The sequence below is a fragment of the Amblyraja radiata genome, chromosome 1, assembly GCF_010909765.2.
Source record: "Amblyraja radiata isolate CabotCenter1 chromosome 1, sAmbRad1.1.pri, whole genome shotgun sequence".
Lineage (NCBI taxonomy): Eukaryota > Metazoa > Chordata > Chondrichthyes > Rajiformes > Rajidae > Amblyraja > Amblyraja radiata.
Window position 1 is genome coordinate 70,973,777 of NC_045956.1, and position 22,263 is coordinate 70,996,039.

The 22,263-nt window shown below is 39.9% G+C and overlaps 1 protein-coding gene across 1 annotated transcript in view; it reads right to left on the reverse strand.

The window, feature by feature from the left end:
- The window catches only part of antxr2 (ANTXR cell adhesion molecule 2), a 208,971-nt gene that overhangs the window by 77,939 nt on the left and 108,769 nt on the right, over positions 1 to 22,263 (reverse strand). Inside the window, exon 16 of the mRNA XM_033023964.1 lies at positions 21,937 to 22,017. Within this exon, the coding sequence (XP_032879855.1) occupies positions 21,937 to 22,017 (81 nt within the window). The remainder of the gene's footprint in view (positions 1 to 21,936; positions 22,018 to 22,263) is intronic.

Sequence of the window (22,263 nt, forward strand, 5' to 3'; positions counted from 1 at the left end):
CCCCCCCCCTCTCTCTCTCTCTCTCTCTCTCTCTCTCTCTCTCTCTCTCATCTCTCTTTCCTCCTCTCTCCTCCTCTCTCTCCCTCCCTCACACCTCACTCTCCCCCTGGCTCTCTCTCCCCTCTCTCTTTCTCCTCTGTCTCCATCTCCTCTTTCTCTTTGCCCCCCATCTCTCTCTCTTTCCCCCGTTTCTCTCCTTCCCCCTCTCTCTTTTACCACCCCTCTCTCTTTTACCACCCCTCTCTCTCCCATTCTCTCCTACCCTCTCCACCCCCTCTCTCTCTTCTTTCGTCCCTCTCACCCCTCTCTCTCTTCCCCCCCTCTCACCTCACTCTCCCCCGCTTTCTCCCCTACCTCGTTCCTCTCTCCTTCTTCTCTCTCTCCATTCACTCACCCCCTGTCTCTCCCCTCTCTCTCCTCTCACCCCCCTCTCTCTCCCCACTGTCTCCTTCCCCCCCTCTCTCTCTCTCTCCACCTCCCTTTGAGAGTCTGTCCCTTCGGCACAGAGACTCTCGCGGCAGCCCGTATATTGCATATTGGGAACAGTTTGCAAAAGATCTAAACACACTACTGAGGACTCCTCGTATTTATACTTAATTTATGGCCATTCCGAAACACCCCCCCCCCCCCAGGTTTTACAACTGATTCACCTGGTTAGTTCCATCTCCGGCTGCTTGGTTGGATGTGCAGTCGGCGGCTGCACATCCAACCAAGAGAAGACGCGCAACGTCACTCACAGCCGCCAACTGACGCGCTTCCCCGGACCGCACAGATCCCTGGCACGCGGCGCTAAGGGACAAATTGCGCAGGGACTGAACTCAGCGTGAGAACTCGGTCGTGAGCGTGAGGGCGTGAGAAATTGCTCCAGGGCGTGAGTCTCACGCCGAAAGCGTGAGAGTTGGCAGCCCTGTGCTTGTGAAGCTCCTTGGGACATTTAATTGTGTTAAAAGGAATTTTGTAATACAAGATGTTATTGCTGCAACTAACTGATGAGAAAGCAGGAAACAGATTAGTTCCCTTGCCTTGGTTGGTTGCAATTAGGAAGTAGTGGTCTTTGCAGCCTGAGCCCTCTTCTTACAGAAAAATAAAGATATCATTGCATTTTTTACTAATTTCACTGGGAATCCACAATGAGTGCACATTATGCCCTTTTTTAATGTTATAGGCAGGAATTTGTGTCCAATTTAATAGAGCTGGGTAGTAGTTTTACTGAGGCATAAATATCCAGTAGTATCTTACAAAATAATATGCAAAATATTCCTTTTTCATGGCCCTGCTTTGAATCGTTTATGGTGACAGTCCAAATGGTAGTAGAAAAACAAATAAAACTGGGATTAGAATCATAAACAGAAATGCTGTAAGAACTTTCAACTGGTCAAGTAACAGTGGTAAGAGAAAACAGTTAACATTTCTGGTCAAAGAATCTGTGGAAGTAGTTCTTTGACATGCACAACAATTGTATGTCTGCAACAACAATTATCCCACTGGCTGAAGAAAATAAAGACAAAGTGATAAAATGTTCAAAACTGTTTCAGACATTCAACTGCAGAATAAAATCTAAAACATCACATTGCGTTTTATTTTTTGTTCGGTGATCACCTCAGGGAATTCAGTTTCACCGCGATCAGATTGCAATAGCGAATATTTCCTGCTAAATTCATGGCAATTGCAAACTTGGACAGGGCACGACTGTGTGCAATACACGTTGACGTGTCCTTGGCATCTAGAGTCAAGGGCTGCATGGCATCACAGTCAAGCACTGCACATTTACACGTATGCCAACATACATTGGAACATAAAACTCCACTGTCAGACTGTTGTGTGACAATCTCTGAACAATTAGGAGAGCATCATGCTGGTCTGTTGCTTTTGGTGCCCTTGGTATTTTAAGGGGAACTCTTCCAACAACGGATGACTGGGCAGTCAGCTTCAGAACTGACTAGTCGGCTCAAGCACCAGCCACATTTTATAGGAGAGTGCGCCTAATGTAACAGATAATATTTTCTCCACAGCTTAGGGTCTGGAATATAAAATGTTTTAGCACTTTTGAATTACAATTTCCAAGAGATCTAATTTCTTGGCAAAATTATTCATACATGGCAGGGTACAACAGCTTTGTCCTTGTGTAAAACAATATAATGGTGCAAACCTTTGCCTTTCTCATGTCTCCAACCAAGGTGTAAGCAAACCTCAATTATTTTTTAGGCTTATGTCAAAAACCTGCAAAATCAATTTCCAAATATAATGTGGAGTTTGAATGCATCTAGTTAAATCACTCTCACGCTGATCAAGTATGCCAGAAATCCTTTGGCAGCTGAGGTTTTGGTGGCATTTAATACAAATCAGAGAGGTTTCTGTCAGGGAGAACTGAGAATAAAAATAATAGAAGATTACCTTGTTGCTGATTAGTGAAATTATTGATCATAGACGACGGGCATCTTGGTTTACAGATTTGTTCTTAACAATACCTTCTGAGCATTTGATTAAGAAAATGCCCATGCAATGAAACTCCAATAAAATTACGTATTATAATCTCACAACTGAATTTTCTGACACGGTAAACCACTCCCATAACACTCTGTCAATTTGCCAGAAGCTTAAACTAAAGATATAATGCACCGTTTTTGGATGTAATACACAGGCCACAGTGGACATGATTTATTGTTATCCTTGATAGTCAGAACATTATTTCCATGCTAATACAAGTTGGCCACACTTGTTGCGAGCAGATGGTAGTGAACCAAAAGGCACCACCTAGTATAAACAGAATTTCCATCACATAACGTGCAGGAACAGAATGGAAGTGGTTCCAAAGCAATTCTTAATCCACATCTTGTGCGATCAGCAGCTCTTTTCAATTAAACAAAATATGGTTTGCATTTTCCAGAACATAAATATTGAATCCAGAGAATGTAGTGTTCAACCTGGGGAGCAGGGTCTGTATAACTTCAAGATTCTGCCATCACTATGCAACTGAAGATACTTAACCATGTTATAAATGCTCAAATAAAAAACGCAAATGATGCAGCTGATTGTGTGTCCGCATTTCATGCCGAGATGCCTATAAAAGGTTCACATTTCTGCAATAACTGTACAGCATCAAAACCTCAGGAATGGCGAGATTGAGACGATCTGTCCGGCTGACAAGGCATCCGTATTCACTCGCACATTCACAAATGGCTCTTCTGTGATTCTTTAAAGTATAGGGAGAATACCTCCATAGTCACTGCGCCATTGTCTCTGGAGGTGACCAACTGGCATGGCTCTGGAAATAAAAAGCTGGGCCCTATTACAAAGAGACTGAACAGAAACTCGAATCGTATAAACACCCAGCAAGTCGTGCAGCATGTGTAGAAAGAGAAACTATTAATGTTTCAGGTCCATGAACCTTCATCAGAGCAGAAATTGGAATCATCTGCTTCATCTGATTAGGACAGACGAGAATAATGCAACGGTTTGGCTTGATATGACATTCTGCCTGAACTGCTGAAGACTTTCACTTCCAAAGTAAAAAAAGGCAGGGAACTATTTATTTTTCTGTTACATGCAACACCAGGAACAAGGGCTTCCCAAATTGAAATTCTGATTTCATGGTGCTTAGAAGGCCTCGTATTTTCTAGGTAGGATAAATAAGTATTGCGAAGGAAGGGTGAAAGGCTCAGGGCGATTTTTTTTTAAATGTATGTTATACTCTAGTGTAAAGGGAGAAAGAAAATATGAGATACTCAGAGCTCCAGGTCCTCTCTTCCCAAACGATAATTGAGAGCACCAGTGTATTGTTTACGCTGGGCATCCAATTGGACTAGGAGCCAGTACTTCCTGCTTTGGAAACTTTAATCACTTGCCTATTAAAAAGTTTTTTTTTATATTATCTTGAAAGTTTTTTTACATTAATTTATGGAAAGTGTCAAAAAAAGATGCACAATGCCACTCTCAATGGTGAGCAGGAAAAATAAATGTAACCTGTGAATTCCTGAAATGTATCACTGGTGGCATAGGTGTATGCTGGATTAATTTCTGGCATCTCCAGCGGAAACGTGCACAATGTTGGCACTCTACAGCATTATTAGTTGATGCCAAAATGCAGGTCTTGTGTTCTCAAAGGCTTCTTCTGTAATACAGTTGTATGCAATGAGGTGACCTTCATGTTTTCACAGCTGATTGTTTGGAAAATGATGCGGATCTTTCCAATTATAGGTTTCCAAAATGTGAACTCAGAGCTTTTTGCATAATTAGTTTCCTGTATTTATATATACAGTACTTGAAACAGCAAAGCCCAGGATTGGAACTGCCTGGGGCAATATTGAAAATGTGCTCCACTTAAAAATGTAGTCCATGAAATCCACCAGTCTGAGGATAAGTTGGAAGAGTAGCAACCCAGGATACGTCTCAATTCTAGACTAGGAAGGGAAGACCTGGAGCTAGGAATATTTCATATTTTGGACTGGTGGTACATATGCAGAGATAACCCAGGATTGGACCAAAGATGCCAATATAGTTTTAAAAGAAAGGATTTGGGGATCTAACTTAACACTAGCATTTTGAGAGAGGTTGCTACGAGACATCTAAAATAGCTGTCACATACACTTGGGAAATACTGGGCATGACCAATTGTTTATTGAATTGTTTAGTTCTTCTATAGAGTAGTTAGTCTCCAATCCACCAAGTAATTTAAGCTCCTGGAGCAAGATTTTGGCACGTCTTCCCCAAACTTTAAAAATCTGAGTCTAAAATATGTAATTTTTTAACAAGGTAAACAAGGAGTTAAGGACCAAATTCACTCATCGAAAATAATATTATCACATTTTGTTGTAATAATGAGAACATTTCTTGAGAGCAGAGGCCCTTATAGGGAGTAAACGATTCAACTGAAGTTAAGTGATTTGTTCAAGAGGATAGCTGCTTTCAATTTGCGTTGAATGTTTAAATTTATGAGGACTCGGAAACTGTTTTAAATGCTTTCATTAGTTTATCTTTTCTTAATTACAGAAATCATCTGGAACTTTCAAACAGCTTGCCAATTAAACTGGGTAACTTACAAGGAATCATGATACACTAATTTAAACAATACCAATTTGTTTCATTCAGTTTAACCAATAAAAAAGATGGCATTTTATGTGTTATGTTTTCAATTTTAGTGAAAATCCTATAAAAGCATGTGGTGCAAGAGGTGCTGAAATAATATTTTAATACAACACTGAGGAAGGTCATTTGGTCCATCATGATTATGCCAGTTCTATAGACAATAGACAATAGGTGCAGGAATAGGCCATTCAGCCCTTTGTGCCAGCACCACCATTCAATATGATCATGGCTGATCATCCACAATCAGTACCCCATTCCTGGCTTCTCGCCATATACCCTGACTCTACTATCTTTAAGAGCTCTATCCAACTCTCTCTTGAAATAATCCAGAAAATTGGCCTCCACTGAGGCAGAGAATTCCACAGATTCACAACTCTCCATTCTAAATGGCCTACCCCTTATTCTTAAACTGTGTCCCCTGGTTCTGGATTCCCCCAACATCGGGAACATGTTTCCTGCCTCTAGCGTGTCCAATCCCGTAATAACCTTATATGTTTCAATAAGATGCCCTGTCATCCTTTTAAATTCCAGAGTATACAAGCTCAGCCACTCCATTCTATCAACATATGACAGTACCGCCATCCGGGAATTAACCTCGTGAACCAACGCAGCACTCCCTCCATAGTAAGAATGTCTTTCCTCATGTTTGGAGACCAAACCTGCACACAATACTCCAGGTGTGGTCTCACTAGGGCCCTGCACAACTGCAGAAGGACCTCTTTGCTCCTCTACTCTTGTTATGGCCAACATGCCATTAGCTTTCTTCACTGCCTGCTGTACCTGCATGCTTACTTTCAGTGACTAATGAACAAGAACCCCCCAGATCTTGTTGTACTTCCCCTTTTCCCAACTTGACAACATTCAGATAATAATCAGCCTTCCAGTTTTTGCCACCAAATTGGATAACCTCACATTTATCCACATTAAACTGCATCTGCCCACTCACCCAACCCGTCCAAGTCACCCTCCAGAGATGCTGCCTGTCCCGCTGAGTTACTCCACCATGTGTCTATCTGAGCAATGTGGATATTCTGGATTGGAATTTCTTTGGAGAGATCAGCATTTAGCATTATCTGGAGATGTAGAGATTAGCGGCGGGGGAGGGGAGATTAGTGGCTGGCAGATCACAGACTGGGCTAGAGATCAGTTACTTAATGGCATGAGTAATGCCAATGTACAGCAAAAGGACATTTTGTTCAAGCAGGTGCAGAATTGTACATACTTTTTCTATGCATCTGATTGAAAATCAGTCAATGAATCCTTCTGCATTCATCCAAACAAGGACCTATGCCAGAAACAAGTTCTTAAGGTTAGAGACACAAAGTGCTGGAGTAACACAGTGAGTCAGGCAGCATCCATGAAGAACATGGATAGGTGACGTTTCGGGTCAGGACCCTTCTTCAAAGTGAAGTTACTTGTTGGACTGTTCCTGCTTAGTACATTATCAAATTATTTGTCCTTTGTCAACAATCTGCAGCTTCATTCCTTTAAACTCAGGTAAACATTAGATAAAATGTTCCCTTGCAGACTGTACCAGATTCTATGCTACATTGATCTCCCGGGGTCAAGGAAAGAGCGTTCACGTCGCAGCCCTGTTTTCACCAATCTTTCCACCACCACGCACAAGAAGCACAAGATAGACACCATTGGATGCAGATACTGAGAAGTGTGCTCAGCTCTGGCTGAACAACTTCTAATCTTGTGTGTGGACTCGATAAGAAGAAGATTGTTCTCCTTCAAAATTGCGAAAAAGTAGGTTTAATCTTCTATCAACGGTTTAACCGACAGTATCTCGTTGTTCAAAATTATATATATTTCAGTAGTTTTGAACCAGGTATAGGTGGTAGTTTGTTTTATAGACACAGATAGAATATAGGTGCAGGAGTAGGCCATTCGGCCCTTTGAGCCAGCACCGCCATTCAATGTGATCATGGCTGATCATCCACAATCGGTACCCGGTTCCTGCCCTCTCCCCATACCCCTTAATTCTGCTAGCCCTAAGAGCTCTATCTAACTCTCAAGTGATTCGGCCTCCACTGATTTCTGAGGCAGAGAATTCCACAAATTCACACCTCGGTGTGAAAATGTTTTTCCTCATCTCAGTTCTAAATAGTCTACCGCTTATTCTTAAACTGTGGCCCCGGGTTCTGGACTCCCCCAATATCGGGAACATGTTTCCTGCATCTAGCGTGTCCAATCCGTTAATAATGTTTTATGTTTCAATAAGAAGCCCTCTCATCCTTCTATATTCCAGTGAATAAAAGCCCAGTCGCTCCATTCTTTCATCATATGACAGTCCTGCCATCTCGGAAATTAACCTCGTGAACTAACGCTTCACTCCCTCAATAGCAAGAATGTCCTTCCTCAAATTAGGAGACCAAAACAGCACACAATATTCCAGGTGTGGTCTCACCAAGGCCCTGTACAACTGCAGAAGGACCTCTTTGCTCCTACACTCTCGTTATGAAGGTCAACATGCCATTAGCTTTCTACATTGCCTGCTGAACCTGTAAGCTTACTTTCAGTAACTGATGTACAAGGATACCCAGGTCTCGTTGTACTTCGCCTTTTCCTAACCTGACACCATTCAGATAATAATCTGCCTTCCGTTCTTGCCTCCAAAGTGGATAACCTCACATTTATCCACATTATACTGCATCTGCCATGCATCTGCCCACTTTCCCAACCTGTCCAATCACTCTACATCCTCATAGCATCCTCTTCACAATTCGCATTGCCACCCAGCTTTGTGCCATTTGAAAATTAGCTAATGTTACTTTTAATTCCTTCATCTAAATGAGGACGGTGGAGGCAGGTTCTCTGGATGCTTTCAAGAGAGAACTAGATAGGGCTCTTAAAGGGTATCTGTTTATCATTAGTTCTTCATAAATAAGTGAAATAACATTGTTATGTGCTATTAAAGTTGCCAGGGGTAAACGGGACGAAAAAGGTTGAGGAACCCCTGATTTAGACAATAGACAAAAGGGGCAGGAGTAGGCCATTCGGCCCTTCGAGCCAGCACTGCCATTCAATGTGATCACGGCTGATCATCCCCAATCAGTACCCCATTCCTGCCTTTTCCCCAAATCCTCTGATTCAGCTATCTTTAAGAGCCCTATCCAGCTCTCTCTTGAAAGCATCCAGAGAACCTACCTCCACCGCCCTCTGAGGCAGAGAATTCCACACACTCACAACTCTCTGTGAGAAAAAGTGTTTCCTCGTCTCCGTTCTAAATGGCTTACCCCATATTCTTAAAATGGGGGCCCTGGTTCTGGACTCCCCCAACATCAGGAACATGTTTCCTGCCTTGTAAACCTACGCTGCACTCCCTCAAAAGCAAGAATGTCCTTCCTCAAATTAGGGGACCAAAACTGCACACAATACTTCAGGTGTGGTCTCACTAGGGCTCTGTACAACTGCAGAAGGACTTTTTTGCTCCTATATTCGACATCCTTTATGACATCCTTCTTTGAATATAGGTTTCAGCAAGCTTTTGTTCAGACTCAGAAAAGAGACATTCACAATCTCATTCATAAATCAGCAGCACCACAGGCTTTGAAAAGACCAGTTAAAGGCTTCTTTTATCAGAAAACAGCAAGTTCCATTGAAGTGAGTTTCCTTGGATACCTCCCAATTTTCTAATATTACAAATAACTTTTTAGATGTGACATTTCCAGCACAATGTCCATTTAGTTCGCTGTCATTACAGAATGAGGATTCTGTATAATTCAACTTGTTTTGGACATATTTGTATGTCAAATATGGCACAATGACAACAAATAGAAGTCAAAAACTTTTTGACAGGCCTAATATAGTCTAACCGGCTGTCCTTTGAAGTATTTCTGGAAGAAAATATGTAAATCACATTCTATATAAATCTTCCAGAGAGAAATAAAATAATCAAAAGGTCAAATAATAGCTGAATTTCAAATAAAATAATTCATAACTTAAAAGTTCTGAAGGACTGCTTCAGAGTCCTGTGATTCTTACTTTGAAAAAAACCCCACAATATGTAAAACACCATTTACACATAAAATGTTCCTATTTTATTTACACATCAAATGTTCCTATAGTTCCTATAAATGTTCCTATAGTCAAAAAATAAAGCCATAAAAACAATACAGGGCCTTGCAGTGTACATTAACAAGACACAGATCTTTAGAAAATCTATCTAAATAAAGACTGTTTTCTCAGGGACTACCTCAGCTACCTGCTCCTCCCCAGCCGCTCCCCTTGAAACTTTGTGGCAGATGTTGTTGTGTTAACTTCGCTCTGAAGTGGCTCATCTTCCCCTAGCTCCCCTCACAATAGAGTCAAAATACATTAGATCTCTTTATTTGTGCCCGAGGCCAGTTCAGGAGCACAGCTGTGTCCTTCCCTGCTCTACCTTTGGTGTTTAAGCCCCTCAGGCATCAAATGTGAGACCAAAACTGTTCTGCCACTCTCAACTGCATCTGCTGACACTCCAGCAGACTTGCTGCAGGCTGGTGAAGACCACTGCCTCCCATCCAAACAGACGTCTGCAACAACTTGCTTACTTCTACATACCTGTACTGGCATTTGTAACCTCGCAGATCATTTGTTGAAAAATGTATCATTCACTGCCCTCTCTCTGGATTTACATCCGGAATCAAAGTCTCTGCATTCACACCATGGAACTCAAAGTGGTTCCACCATGCATTAGTTGCTGGCACTGAAGAGCCTTTCTAGCTTTGATACATCCTGCCTAAACTTCAATTAGAACATCAAGGCCCTGAAACCTATGGTGAATACTTGCTAAATGCTAAACATTGGCCCACTGGGTCCTAACGGAGCATTTCTGAAAACCAGCTGCTCAAGCGAAAAAAAACTTTTTTGTTTACCAGAAATCATGTCATAAAGTAAATACTATTTCCTTCATAAGGATATCATCAAGTCCAAAGTTGACATATTAGAATTAATGTTTCAAAATGTGCTCGAACTATTGTTTTTAGTAACAAATTTAAACAAATATAGCACTTGCAGATTTAAAAATCAGTATATCTGTATACTGTATACCTTTCATCAGCTCAACACATCAGGTAAGTTAGGATTGTTAAGATCTTGATAGAAAAATCATTCTCAGTGTTCATCACTATGTTGAGCACAAAGGAACTATTTTAGAAACTGTTCATTTAAGTTTTTAATGAAACTCAGGATATTTTAAGAAGTAAAGATGTAGAAAGTAAAACAGCTGAACAATCAGCTCTTACTTTTATCAGAATCATCCTTGTGCTTATTGATGGAGAATGTGTTCTGCATTATGTAATTCCTATGAAATTATGTTGTTTTGATAAACTTACTCCATCAATGACAGGAATAATGTTTTGTCCTTAATATGACATTGTCAAGGCCTCGTGTCTATTAATATTATAATATGAATGCACACATTAAAACCCTTTTTTATGAATCATCTTCCCCAGAAAGTATTTCCAAGGCATACATTACAAACTTGTATTCAGAGACTAGGTAAGTCTTTGTTTACTCCTGAAAAGGTTTCAGAACAAAGATGGCTAACTCTCATAAATTAATATATTTACTGCAAAATTACTGGGGGGCTTAAGTTATGTTAATAAAGAGATCTTTATTAATGGAAAAACTGGTCACACAATAGTATATCCCTTCAGGTCTTATGTCACTATCATTTTTATTATCCTTTTCCTATGTCATTTGGAATCAGTGGCAACGAATCTGGAGAATAGAAATGTTTTCTCCAGAAACAACAAATGAAAGCGAAACAACTGACTTATTTGATATATCTAGCATATCCAAGTTATGGACATCAGGCCAAAACTGGCACTCGAGATGATATAAACAAAAGTCTTGTCTTTTAAAAGTAAACTAAATTAAAAAGTAAACTTTAATTAAAAGTAATATTTTTTTGAAGATTTCACTCATGAGTCTTGTAATGCTTTATACTGGCAAGTGGTAGTTTCACAAATCACTCCAATGTGCTTCATATCAAGACTAGTCACTGAGAATTTTAAAACCACTTTCTCTGTGAACAATTTTACATTTTATTTGAATGAAGTGATTCAGGACAAGGACAGGAATAAATAATTATGCATGGTAGTCATATAATATTCAAAGGGCATCAGTGCAGTAACCAAATGTATTAAAGCACCACTCCCATTGCTGGTAATTGATGAGTTTGATCTGTCACCTGGTATAAGCCACAGGCAAATGTGAAAGACTTTGCTGGTGATTTAATGTTAATCAAAATTTTTGTTTGCGAATATTTGAATTCTGTTGTTTTCATAACAATGTACCAATGAGAGAAAGAAGCCTTTAGTCACCCTGTGTCACCGACTACCTGACTGTACGACCACAGTATGTCAGGCTACAGAGCTGTGTCTCGGACATGGTAGTCAGCAACACAGGGGCCCCACAGGGGATGGTCCTGTCTCCCTTCCTGTTCACCATCTACATCTTCAGATATAACTCAGACTCCTGCCACCTGCAGAAGTTTTCAGATGACTCTACAACTGTGGGCTGCATCAGTGAGGGGAAGGAAGCTGAATACAGAAGTGTAGTCAACGACTTTGTTGAATGGCGTGGTCTGAATCACCTGCAGCCACAGACCACAGACAAGACTAAGGAGTTAGTGCTGGACAATCACCACAGACAAGACTAAGGTGGACTTTAGGAGGAGAGGAACACCTTTGTCTCCTGCCTCCATCAATGGTGTGGATGTGCAGTTTACCAGGGAGTACAAATACAGTACCTTGGAGTGTACCTGGACTGGTCCAGGAATGCTGAGGACCTGTACAAGAAGGGACAGAGCTGGCTGTACATTTTGAGAAGGCTCCGCTTCTTCAATGTCTGAAGATGCTGCAGATGTTCCACCAATCGGTGGTAGCCGGTATCATCTTCTTTGCTGTTGTGTTCAGGGGCAGCAGGGCGAAGGTCGCGGACGATAATAGAATTAACAAACTCATCAAGAAGGCTGTCTCCATCCTGGGGGCAGAGTTGGTATCATGGGAGGTGGTCTTGGAGGGGAGGATTCTCCTCAAACTGCAGACCATCCTGGATAATACAGCTCACGCCCTCCATGGCACACAGGTCAACCTGAGGAGTACCTTCAGCAACAGACTGGTTCCACCAAGATGTAGGACAGAACACCACAGGAGATCTTTCTTCCCTGTGGTTATCAAACTTTACCACTCCTCCCCCTTCTGTCGTGGAGTAGACCGACTCCCCTCCCCAATCTTTGCACAAATAAAGTTATATCGTATCATATCATATCGCATTTCAGCTAGCGTAGGAATGTACCCCACAATACTCCAATACTTTCATAATGTTCTTTCCTTCTACATTGTATCCAAATATCTCGCTCCCCTTCCAACCATTGTCTTTACCCACCATGCAAAAAGATAAAGTAGGTATGATCCTTTGTAGAGAAAACTAAGCAAGTCGTATGACTTGACATATTACAGCAATCAGTTAGCATTAGGGTTGTTAAGGGAGCTAGAAGAATATTTTCATAAATCAAGGATTAAAATATATTTTTTAAAGTGGTAATTAGGTTACCAGATAGATAAAATTAGATAACCCAAGGACATCTACATGGAATAAGGCTTTTTGCAGATATGTGAGGATTTGCTATGGGACACCAACTACAGGTAACAGTTCTTCAATGTCATCTCAGTACTGATTTGAAGTACATTATAGAAAAGCATTACGCTATCAATGCACAGAGCCTTTTATTTTATATAGTATGCCTTCACAGGAAATGACCCATTACCACATTTAAAAAATGTGGTAATGGAGCATTTGAATGAGGAATTTGAATTTGAATGTTTGAATGAGGAAGTTTGCAATTTCACAAGAAATCAGCTAAAACTTCCTGCAGCATGATGTTTTTTTTTAATGTTTGAAAAAATGGAAAGATGCGGGATCTTAAAGATGGCTGTAAGCTCTGTGATAAAAAATAAGCTTAGGAAATTATTGATTCTATTTTTATTTTCTATAGTTATCAAATGAAGTTGGTTGATCAATCTTTTTTCATAAGCAGCCCCCTACTATCTACATAAGAGACAACAGAATTATAGCAACAGGATTTGAGTATAAGAGTAAGGAGGTCCTACTGCAGTTGTACAGGGCCCTGGAGAGACCACACCTGGAGTATTGTGTGCAGTTTTGGTCTCCTAATTTGAGGAAGGACATTCTTGCTATTGAGGGAATGCAGCGTAGGTTCACCAGGTTAATTAATGTGATGGCGGGACTGATATATGATGAAAGAATGGATCAACAGGGCTTATATTCACTGGAATTTAGAAGGATGAGAGTGGATCTTATGGAATCATAAACTTCTAAGGGATTGGACAGTCTAGATGCAGGAAAAATGTTCCCCATGTTGGCTGAGTCTAGAACCAGGGGTCAGTTTAAGAATAAGGGGTAGGCCTGAGATGAGGAAAAACGTTTTCACCCAGAGTTGTGAATCTGTGTAATTCTCTGCCACAGAAGGCAGTGGAGGCCAATTCACTGGATGTTTTCAAGAGAGTTAGGTACGGGTCTTGGGGCTCACGGAATCAAGGGGTGTGGGGAGAAGGCAGAAACGGGCTACTGATTTTGGATGATCAGCCATGATCATATTGAATGGCGATGCTGGCTCGAAGGGTCGAATGGCCTACTCCTGCACCTATATTCTCTGTTTCTATGTGGTTTGTTTATTCTTTAAAGCCAGCTGGGAAACTACCATACCTCACTATTAATTCCATTCTCTGCTTGTCGAAATAATAGATCTTAAGAAATGTGACCTATCTGAAATTATTGTAATCAATCTTAAATTAATTTACATGGAGCCCCATATGAGCACAAATATACCATACAACACTGTAGAAATAATAAAAGATAAGCTATGTTCATACATGCCAAAGTCAATTTCACACTATGTGTATAGAAATGTAATATAGTTTAATTTAGAGCTGGAAACAAGCTCTTCGGCCCACAGTGTCCGTGCCAACCAATGATCACCTGTACACAAGTTCTATCCTACACACTACAGATAATTTAAGGAAGCCAATTAACCTACAAACCTGCTCGTCTTTAAAATGTGGGAGGAAACCAGAGAACCCAGAGAAAACACATGTGGTCACAGGGAGAACGTACAAACTCCGTACAGGCAGCACCCATATTCAGTATCAAACCCGGGCCGTTGGCACTGTAGGGCAGCAACACCACTGCTGCGCTACTCTGCCTCTGCAAATTATTGAAACAATTACTGACACTGACTATATTCCAGCCACCCTATCCTTCACAGCAGCATTGGATTATGGTTTTAAGATTAACCTGAACAACAAAGGAATTGAGTTTAATTTTTGGTTGTCCAACTGGCTGAGATTCCACAAGGAATGTATCTGCAAAATGTTATAGCCCATAGCACAATGTAATGAAATCATCAAGGCACCCAACTCAATAGGTTTCTTGATGCAGTACATCAGGCAGTTATTCATCAACTACCGCTTCTTATTCAACATTACCATCCCTACCAAACTTATCATCATACTTAAGAAAACTGGGTCTCTGCTCATCCCTATGTAATCAAATTCTCAACTTCCTCATGGGCAGGCACAATCAGCATGATTTAGCAACAACACTTCCTCCAATCATCAACACTAGAGCACCTCAAGGCTGTGTGCCCATTCCCGTCTTCTATTCTCTCCACACCCAAGACTGTATAGCCGGACGCAGCACCAAAGTCATCTTTAAATTGGTAGATGATACGAATATTGTTGGATGCATTTTGGATAATGATGTCAGTGTATTGATAATCTGATAGAACACTGCCAGAACAACAATTATGCTCTCAATGTTAGCAAAAACAAAGAAAATTCATCAACGTTTCTACTTCCTTGGAAGGTTGAGGAGACTTGGTATGTCGCTGAGTATCAAATTTCTACAGGTATGCGATAGAGAGCATACTGTCTGGTTGAATCGCATTCTGGTTCAGTAACTTGTCCAGGGATGAAATAGGCTAGAGAGTGGGAGATAGTGCCTGGTCTATCATGGGTATGACCTTCCCACCAGTGAAGGGATCTGTTGGAGATGATGCCTCAAAAAGGCAGCCAAAATCATCAACAACCTAAACCGCCCTGGCTACCTTAATCACCTACCATCTACTAGCATCGGGAGGGTAAAGAAGTCCAAACACCATGCCCACTAGGCTTAGGAAAAGCTACTTCCCAGCAATCATCAAATTCTTGAATACCACAAAGCACTAGCCTCAGCAACTCTGATTTTATATGGACTGTACCTTTGGTTGCACTATGGACTTTGGTTTTTTCACTATTGTGGTTACCATAATCTTAATTTATGGTATTTTCGATTAATATATATTATCTCTGTGTTATCGCATTTAAAGGCCTGCTAAGCTGTAGCAAGTAAGAATTTCATTGTCATGTTTTCGGTACATGCGACAATTGAACACTCTTGACAGTAGATAGACACAAAAAGCTGGAGTAAAAACTGGGTCAGACAGCATAGGAGGAATGGGTGACATTTCAGGTTGAGACCCTTCTGCAGTGCAAACTAGCAGTTCTTTCCTCCACTCTTGACCATAGGACAGGTTCAAGTCTGGGCAGCTTGCAGCAAGACACAGCAGTAAAAAGCAATGGAGAGATTGCAGGAAGAGGGTTGGATAAACTCAGCATGGAGGAGACTGCGAAGGCTGCAGACTTACTTAGACCAAGCAACAGCTTCACTCAGTCCAATTCTAAATAGCAATCGGAATCCGATGCTCCAGGACCCCGATTTATATATTAAAAACAAAACCTGCTGATTGTAACAAGGTGCTTTGACAATCCAGCTGTAATTCTCTAGAAAAGGGACAGTGGGCAATATGTCACCATTAAGGTCGAGTCAATCCAATAGCCAATTCAAAATTGATTATCTGGATTGTGTAATCTGTTTGATAAATGAAATAACTTTTGGACTCCATTAAATGGTGCCTCCATTTAATGTTAAATTAAGAAACTGCCTAATTTATTCAGATGGAAAATAAACTTTTCCTGGCATTATTTAAGGAGTGACATGAACATTTCTGAATACCTAGCATACTCTCTTCAACTCCTATCACCAAAAACATCTCACTGTAGCCATCTGTGGGCACAGAATGTGATATCAGAATAGAAGGAGTAAAAATACAGATTAAACAAGATTTGTCCACTTGAATGATAGAACAAACCCAAGGAGTAGAATGGTTTATTCCATGTTTCTGTGTTTGTGAGACACTGACCCTGAACGATGGTTGCTAGAATTATAATTCTTCAGAATTCTAATGGAATTCTTAGCAGAATGTGGAACTATATAAATACAAATATTCTTTATAATGCAATCCAAAGCAACAGATATCTGAGAATGGACACAACAGAATGGAGATGCTGGATTCTTGAGCAAACAAAACTGCTGGAGGAACTCAGTGGTCAGGCAGCATCTGCGGATGGAAATGGACAGATGACATTTCAAGTCAGAACCCTTCTTCAGACTCAAGAAGGATTCCGACCCAAAATGCCGTCTGTGCAATTTACCCCGCTGATGCTGTCTGACAGGCCGAGTTTGTCCAGCAGTTTGATGTTTTTGGTACCAAAACTGAAACTGTTAATGTAAGCATACAGCGATACCAATCATGGCCAAGGACATTCTCAGTGAGAATATTTTGATGGTAATGTACTAATTAATTATTAAAATATTCATATTTCCAGCAGAAGGAATATGTAATGTTTCTTATTAATCTTTTGCAGAAAGATAAACTTCTGTAAAATATCATTTAACTTCTGCAATTACCAACAACTGATGAAATCACAGTGGGTCTTGAGTTATTGGTCTCATATAAATATTTCCAACAAAACAGTGGATCACTTTTGTTGGTTAGATGCTCATTAAATGACATGGAACGTTCAAGCAAATAAATGCTTCAAACACACGAGAATGTGTGTTTTTCATATAATATGGATCAGCCTTTAAAATATACTAGACCAAGCACAGACCCGTTGGGTCTGCTCCCCCAACACACCTGTCCCCTACCCGTAACCCCCACAGGAGGCGTGATCCTCCAACTCAACCCGTTGCCGAAGATATGATTCGAGCACTCCTCAGCAAAGATCATAGCTCGTGAGCCTCCCCCAGCACTGTAGTTCCCAATAGCATCTTCCCAATTGCAATACCAATTGACCCTCCCCCTTCTGTCCTTCCAGGAGCTACACATAAAATATACTTTACATTGGGCAGAGAGCTGATCTAAAGCCAGCAAATCCACCAAAAAGACACACATTGCTTAGTAATATATTACTTCCAGGTTCAATATTTACACATTTTGTTTCTTGCCTGATTTTAGGATTTTAAAGACCATATTAATTGCATGTAAGACTTTAATCGTAGAATTAATATCAGTCACCGAGGTGTGGGAAGAAAGTAGTCTTAATTTGGGGCTGGGCTAATACCATGAATTAGTCAGTTCCTTTTAATGATAATTTTCTTGACTTAAAAATTATATTATATCAAAATTATTTTCGAAGAGCACTTTTCTTTTTGTGGGGGGTGGGGAGGGGGGAGGGTTCACAGTTAATAAAACATAATCCCAATTTTCAAATTCAGAAGTATCTATTAAAAGTATCTATTAGAAATCTATTAAAGTAAAAACTAACTTTTCTTCATAGGGATAAATAAAGTGATCTTATTTACATGACTGAAAATTCTAGATTAATTCCAAACTGTAGATGTTTTAATGTAAAATATTGCAGAGTGAAACACAGTGACGTTAGAGCAGTATAAACTCCTAGATGTTAATGCCAGTTTAAATTGAGATCTGTAATAAATAGATTAGTCAGCCTGGTTCAAATAGACTGAGTGAAATCCATGATGGTCTGCAGCTGGACATACCAACATTCCATTCACTTGACAAGCATCTGGCCCCTGAGTGTGCAGCATGTACACAGCTTTGCTGGATACATGAAGGCAGTTGCTTATTGTAAGGTATCAAGTGAGGCATTGAACAATTTTATTTTTCATGAAAACAATTTTTCCAATTACATAATGGAAGGTCTTTAAATTCACAGAATTGATTTCAAAACCTGATGGCTATTTTACACGTCCCTCTTTCAAGCCTCAACTTTCATCAGAGTAAATTGATTATTTGAAGCATAAATTTAAAATCACCAAAACAAAATGAAGGGAAGGCAACAAAGAATATGTCAGGTATAAAAATTCCTCACCAAATATTTTAGTGGAATTATTAATTCTACTGAAAAAAGGAACATTTATTTGAAGCTAAATATTTGATAGAAGAAAATTTGAGATATAGGAATGGAACCGGGATCTGTGTTATGTTGGCAAAACAGTAACCAAAAAACCCAAAAAAACTGGGCCCCATTTGTATAGTTCTATCACATAGGATATTGTAAAGTAGACATAGGATTTTCTTATTACCTGGTCGCCATATGCCCATTAGGTCTACACCAGTCAGGCAGATCGGATTTAGTCTGGATTGGCATCATGGTTGGCACCACAAACATCATGGGCTGAAGAGCATATTTTAGTGCTGTATTGTTCAATGTTTTATATCCTTCTTATTTCCTTATAACCTATTCTCTCTCACATGCCCATTCATATCCCATAATGCTCTTGCCACTAACCTACTCTAGAAGGTAATTTATATGTCAATTGACATATCAATCATATTCAATGAATATTTTTAAGGCAGAGATAGATTCTTGATTAGTACGGGTGTCGGGGGTTATGGGGAGAAGGCAGGCGAATGGGGTTAGGAGAGAAGGATAGACCAGCCACGATTGAATGGCGGAGTACACTTGATGGGCCTAATGGCCTAATTCTGCTCCTATCACTTATCACCGTATGACCTAATCAGCAGATCTTTTGAATATGGGAAAAAACCAGAGCACTAATGGGAAGCTCTCATGATCACAGGGAGGGCATTCAAGCTCCACACCAGGAGCTGCAGGGGTCAAGATTAAACCCAAGCTATGGAGGCAAGAGACAGTAAGGCCATGTCACCCATGGATGAGGTAACTCTCATACGGAGAGGGGTTAGGATTGAGACCAAAATAAAATTGTGCAAATCAATTCTCGAATGAGCAACTACTTTTAATTAACTTCGAAAGAACGGCTTCTTATGATTAATTTGTTTGCAGCCATCTAATGACAAAAAGGGAACTGGCGCAGGGGGAGGTGTTTGTAACTTTCTAAGTGCCCTCTATGGGTGACTATTTGCATACTTTGGCAAGGTATGCAAGCAAAGAATTTCACTGTGACTTATCACATGTGACAATAAAGTATTCTACTCGATGCTATTCTATTCTCTAAGGTTAAGTGTAGGAATTTAATTTATGAGGAAAAATACATGATCAATGGCTCTCATCACTGGAGTTCTGCTTTTATGTTCAGGAAAATGGATGGAAAATTGTGCGGATTTTCATTAATTCATAGATGTCAACCAATAATGCTCTTCCCAGCATTTTTATACACAAAACAGAGTGGGGAAATTCGTGATTATTAACAAAGAAAATACCACAAATCAAGAACTTGCAAAGAGAACCAGTTTGTCATTACTTTACCAATTACACCCTAAGCTCTGTGACGAAGGAAGAGTATAAAGACTACAATGTTTCACAATATGTTTGTTGTTCCATGTTGGCACTGATGGTTCAGATGATGATTCACTAAACCTGTGCTCCCAGAAGAGAATGCAGTGGTCAGAGAATGCCAGTGTTGCAGCTCCATCTTCATTCTATAGTCCCATTAACCATAATGACATATTTTTAACGTAAAAAAATATTGAACAAACTCTCTTGCTGCAAATTGTCACACTATTAGTATTTATCTCAGTCATTTGAAATATATATGCCATGTGATTATTTTGTTAAACACACTTTTGTGCACAGTGATTTACAGTGCCCTCCATAATGTTTGGGACAAGGACCCATCATTTATTTATTTGCCTCTGTGCTCCACAATTTGAAATTTGAAATAGAAAAAAAACATGTGGTTAAAGTGCACATTGTCAGATTTTAATAAAGGGCATTTTTATACATTTTGGTTTCACCATGTAGAAATTACAGCAGTGTTTATACGTTATCCCCCTATTTTAGGGCACCATAATGTTTGGGACACAGCAATGTCATGTAAATGAAGGTAGTCATGTTTAGTATTTTGTTGCAGATCCTTTGCACGCAATGACTGCTTGAAGTCTGCGATTCATGGACATCACCAGTTGCTGGGTGGCTTCTCTGGCCAGACCTGTATTGCAGCCATCTTTAGCTTATGCTTGTTTTGGAGGCTAGTCCCATTCAGTTTTCTCTTCAGCATATGAAAGGCATGCTCAATTGGGCACAGATCGGGTGATAGACTTGGCCACTCAAGAATTGACCATTTTTTAGCTTTGAAAAACTCCTTTGTTGCTTTAGCAGTATATTTGGAATCATTGTCTTGCTGTAGAATGAACCGCCAGCCAATGAGTTTTGAGCCATTTGTTTGAACTTGAACAGAAACATGTGTCTAAACACTTCAGAATTCATTATGCTACTACCATCAGCAGTTGTATCATTAATGAAGATAAGTGGGCCAGTACCTTCAGCAGCCATACATGCCCAGGCCATAACACCCCCACCACCGTGTTTCACAGATGAGGTGCTATGCTTTGGATCTTGGGCAGTTCCTTCTCTCCTCCATACTTTGCTCTTGCCATCACTCTGATACAAGTTAATCTTCATCTCATCTGTCCACAAGACCTTTTTCCAGAACTGTGTTTGTTTTTTAAAGTACTTTTTGGCAAACTGTAACCTGGCCATCCTATCTTTGCGGCTAACCAGTGGTTTGCATCTTGCAGAGTAGCCTCTTCTGTGGACAATGGTCATTGGGGATTTTTCTTTATTATAGAGATAATTCTTCTGTCATCAGCTGTGGAGGTCTTCCATGACCTGCCAGTGCCTTTGCGATTAGTAAGCTCACCAGTGCTCTCTTTCATCTTAATGATGTTCCAAACAGTTGATTTTGGTAAGCCTAAGGTTTGGTTGATGTCTAACAGTTTTATTCTTGTTCCTCAGTCTCATAATGGCTTCTTTGACTTACATTGGCCTTTGGTCCTCATGTTGATAAACAGTAATAAAAGTTTCCAAAGGTGATGGAAAGACTGGAGGAAAGACTAGGTGCTGAGAGCTCTCTTATACCTGCATCAAGGAGGCAATTAAACACACCTGAGCAATTACTGACGCCTGTGAAGCCATGTGTCCCAAATATTACGGTGCCGTGAAATGGGGTGACTATATATAACCACAGCTGTAATTTCTGCATGGTGAAACCAAAATATATAAAAATACCCTTTAATAAAATCTGATATGTGGACTTTAACCACATGATTTTTTTCCATTACAAATCTCAAATTGTGGAGTACAGAGGAAAATAAATAAATGATGGGTCTTTGTCCGAAACATTATGGAGGCACTGTATTCTCTTTGCACTGAACTTAGCATGATTCATATGGAATACAATTATTTTTCATTCGAATTCCAAGCACAGTAATAAAATCATCTGCCATTTCTTGAGTTCTTAAAAGTTGGGCATGGTTGCATGTAATATTATTTTCAAAGAATCATCACAAAAGTAGGTTATTGACATTTAAATATTTTTCATGCAATCTATAAAGAAGTGTTGATAAACAATAGAAAATTATTTTCCAGACAAATGGATATCAATGGGATCAGTTTGAAAAGAACTACAAATAAATCAATTGGCTATAATGGACATATAAATAGAAAAAGCACCAAATAAAATTTATTTAAATGAACGTTTTCATCTCCCAAGAAAGAATTTGAATGATACCTCATCACCGCTTTGTGGTCGCATCAAAGAAACTCGATCATATTGCCGTCCCAACAGTGCCCACAATGCGTCAAGTCTACCCTATAATTTGAAAAGATACCATAAAAACATATGAAGCTCAGCTATTATTTTCTGGTATAAAAACAATAGAATCCAATGTATTTTTTAAGCTAGCCTATTTGAGAGCCCACATTAAATCACATTTATACATTTTCATTGACATGTTTTAATGTTGTATTCCCATGTTTATGCTTCTTTTCACAAAATCGTCCTGCAAATATTTCCCAATTATAGGTCCCATTTTTCTTGTTGGCCTAACTAATCATC